This window comes from Lathyrus oleraceus, chromosome 2 (assembly GCF_024323335.1).
Source record: "Lathyrus oleraceus cultivar Zhongwan6 chromosome 2, CAAS_Psat_ZW6_1.0, whole genome shotgun sequence".
Taxonomy (NCBI): Eukaryota; Viridiplantae; Streptophyta; class Magnoliopsida; order Fabales; family Fabaceae; genus Lathyrus; species Lathyrus oleraceus.
The window spans coordinates 408,310,847-408,314,900 of record NC_066580.1 but is presented as its reverse complement, the minus strand read 5'-3'; the positions used below and the strand labels follow the sequence as shown (position 1 = coordinate 408,314,900).

The window sequence follows — 4,054 nt, the reverse complement described above, 5'->3', positions numbered from 1 at the left end:
CTCGAGACATATATTATTTTAAAATGAAATTTGTGTCATTTAGAAGTAAAAAACAATAACTATATTCTTATACCGCAATATAGATATTTCTTAATTATGAATATCATGAAGTTAAATAAAATTGTTTTGAAGTGTCATTAATTATTAAAAGTTGATTATGTAGTTGTCTTGTTCTCTTCAATTTTATTATTCAATTCTCGTATTGAAAAAGTCCAATATTTTACCCTCTTCTCTTAATATAATACTCATAAGTTCACCGTGTCTGAAAGACAGCCATTAAAAAAACAATTATTTACAAATTTAATGGACCATTTCTATTAAATTCAATTCCTGTTAAAATTAATTTTATCAAACTCAATTTTGTCTATAACCAATTCAAATATACACTAAACCTTTTTGTTTTCGATTTTCTTGCTCTCATACCAAATTCCATAATTTTACTTTTTATTTTCAAGTGCGGCAAAATCAGCAAACAAGGTAGAATACGGAATAAAAGCACCTTTCTAGCTCTCATACCAAATGGCATGTTCCATGATTTTCCTTTTTATTTTCAAGTGCGGCAAAATTAGCAAACAAGGTAGAATACTAAAGCACCATAATTTTCTAGGCCAGTGCATGTAGCACTTTTGAGAGAAAAAATACTAGCCTAGATTTCTTCTATAATCGAGAGTCTTTGGAACTATGTTGCATCGACATTTATCGCATGTTAAGAACAAAGCTAATACTAGTACATTGTAACTTTATGTTTAATGCACGGTGAGTGAGGTGCTATGCACTGAAACAAACCTAGTATTAATAAATACAGGAATCCAAATTTCATCCACATTCATAAGCTAAAGAGCATCATCATCTTGATTTTGAAAACACGATTTCACATTCAAGTTGTCTCTTTTTCTTCAAGTCTGTCACTATCTTTATCTTTTAATGTACAAGTATATCTTACACAAATTGCCTGTTTATACATATATATCGAACTTAAACGTGCAAATATATCCGTGAACACAACTTGGACCACATGTGGCAGATAGATCATTAAGTACGAAAGCAAGCTTCACTTTTAGGTGAGACTCCGCCAAATAGAACTCATAACTATGCACTATCATTCATAGAAGTGGTAACGTGCAAGTGCTAACAACAGCAACAAACCCAGATATTATAAGAACTTGTGGCAAAAATTAGACTGCAAGTTGCATAAACACAAGTAGGTGAGAACTATAAAATTGTTGAAAGAGAATCCTAACAGAAATGCACAATCTTCGCTATTTATTAATCTACATGCACGTAGATTTACTGTTTATGAGGTTATGAACAACTAATTCCTTTAACCAAAACTGAAGAATGAAAAAAATAGCATAACCACCCATTATCCAAAAGGAAGCTTAACAGGCTATACATTGTCTTTAGAGGCAAGAGTAAAACTTCTGTCACCGTCAATTTTCAACATCAGCTACAAACATTATTCAACCACCTTGTCTCATCGAGATTAAAACTGTTTTAACAGAGGAATCTATCAGTAAAGTAAGAACATTGAACAGTTAGTTTTGCAGCATCCATTGCACGATGTCCTTCCTGATAACACTCCCTGACCAATTCACTCTGTAATTTTGTCTAAAGACCTCAGGGGTATAGGTGCTAAGGTTCCTGCCATGGAAGGTGGTTCCAGCAGGATTTGGCGGTATCATCATCCTTGAAATGCTAGTAAAGGGCTTTGGCGTTAATGCAGTAAACAAGTGCCTATCAGAGTCCTTCTTGAATGGCACAGAATGACTAGGAGGCTTGTGGTTGGAAGTGCCGGCTGTAGGCTTTGTCGTACTTTCTTTTGAGTTACCAACACTAATGGACGGATGAGAAGGACCGCGAATTCGAGCTGAGGGCTTTATTCGATCTAGACATCGCAAAATGAAGTTTCCGACATTCCTACCCACTTCTATGTCTCTTTCTTGAATGCTCCGATGAACCTTGATTGCTACATCAAATACAGCACGTGTACGTCTGTGAAGCACCAAAACAGGAACACCGATAAAGATTTGAATAACACATATGCAGTGACAAGTAGCTAGTAACAAGAAACAACAATAAAACAAAAATTGGGGCACATGAAAAACAGTTTTCAAATAATCAAGGGTGTGCAGTTTGAATGAATATTCAGTAACCTGATTTTGAATGTGATCGGTTTAATTTAATTAATTTTGGTACAATTGTTTGAAGTGGAGTAATTTATCTCATGAAAAGCTACCTTTTATCACTTCCAACTCAACCGAGGTTTTGAGGCAAAATCAAATTTTCCTAATAACCAAACAATGGTCATGAATGTCAGCCTTGTTTGTCAGGTGACTCAGTCAATTGCTATAAACACCATGAAACCAAATATACATTCAGACTCTTTGTTTGCTCACACGGTGAGATTTCAACTTTTGGTCAAAATCACAGCTAATATTCACGTTTGAGTGAAGCTACAATTACCGGCTTCTAAATTTCACAGCTAAAAGGTCTCTAGAAGCACGGCCACAGCAAACAAACCCGGAACCAATCACACACTATAAGGGTATGTATGTTTGGTTCCACTTTTGGAGGAGCCAATAAATTTAAGTGAACTGGCCTTGTTCGAAGACAAAAACCGTTTATTCTATTTTGAGGTTAAAATCAAATCTAAAACAAAATCAATTCTAATTGAGAACTCCGAAACATAGCAAAATCAATTTAAGTTTGGAAAATTAGCTTTGACTCTCGAAAAAATGAATCAAAACACACTTGTGTATTTGATTCCGCAATGACAAAAATTGATTTTAAATTAATTAATCATATAAAATTGATTCTCTAGTTAAAAATGAATCGAACTTCAAATAATGTATGTTTAGATAAGCAACAACTCCGAATTCTAGTTTGAAGTTATAATCAAGTTTGGAGACAAAATTAATTATACTAGTAAATAAGCAAAGATATCAAAATCAATCATATACCTATAAAAATGGGGGAAATTGAGAACTAAGCTACTAACAAATATACATTACAGAGATTATCAAGCCGAATAAACAGTGAATCATGCAATTACAAATGATCGGTAACCACTAACCAGCATCAAATTTCAGAACATTCAAAAAACCTAATACTAATAATCTTTAACCTCATGAACTTCATTCAGCAAACATCACAACGAAACAATCATTTCGCAAGCGAATCAAGAATCCTGACAACAATATCACATACTCCGTAATCAAAAAGTTGATGAAAACGAAAAAGAAAACGAACCTGTGAAGAAATTGACGGATCTTAGGGTACTTAGGGCTTACGAGCTTTCGTTGAATCCTGAGAGCAAGCTTGTAAGTTCGTTTCAGCCCCAAGAAATAAGCAGTTCCAAGTGTTATCTCCCACAGCACCATTGAAATATGCAACTTTCTCTCTTTTCTACTTTTTTTTCTCTCTTTTTATATTACTCTGATTTTGAACAAGTTGAAATTCTCACGCTTCTTGTTTTTCCTCTTCCGCAAGTTTCAATTCTATTCTACAATCTTGTTCGCGCTCGAGAATTTTGTTCGCGGTGATGCTGCTGCGTTTTTCATGACCGATATTGTGGCCGTTGGATTTTGCCGGTTATGGGCTTCTTTGTATGGGCCCATAAGCCTTATTGGGCCCATAATTGATGTTGACCCACTAGAAGTTTGGGTTTGTGCGTATATTCCGGTCATATTCTTTGATAAAAAATAAAATAAAATAAACTCAAATAACTGTCGCTACCTTTCTTTCCATTTGATTTGTAATCATTGACAAAATTGGGTTGCTTTGCATGAAAATGCAAGATTCGGACAAATAGATTTTTTCAATCATGTTCATAATTTGGAAATAAGAACATCTATATTGTTAAAATACATTTTTAGATTGAACAATTCAAATAATTCAAATACATGAGGTTTATAAAAAAATATATATATTTATCGGTTCAACTACAATAACATAATCCATGTGATAATTGATTAAATTAAGCACATGAAATTGAAGGACTAAAATTAAAAGTATGAATTTAAAACATAAAGTAAACACACAATATTATCAATGA

The 4,054-nt window shown here is 33.5% G+C and overlaps 1 protein-coding gene across 1 annotated transcript; it reads right to left on the bottom strand.

Moving 5' to 3' along the window:
• Nucleotides 1-1,206: 1,206 nt before the first annotated feature.
• On the bottom strand, nt 1,207-3,571 carry LOC127119774 (uncharacterized). The gene is made up of 2 exons (XM_051050092.1): nt 3,250-3,571; nt 1,207-1,992 (listed from the first exon to the last, which is right to left on the bottom strand). The coding sequence occupies exons 1-2, from the start codon at nt 3,378-3,380 to the stop codon at nt 1,536-1,538; spliced, it is 588 nt and encodes a 195-aa protein (XP_050906049.1). The 5' UTR covers nt 3,381-3,571; the 3' UTR covers nt 1,207-1,535.
• Between the last annotated feature and the right edge of the window lie 483 nt (nt 3,572-4,054).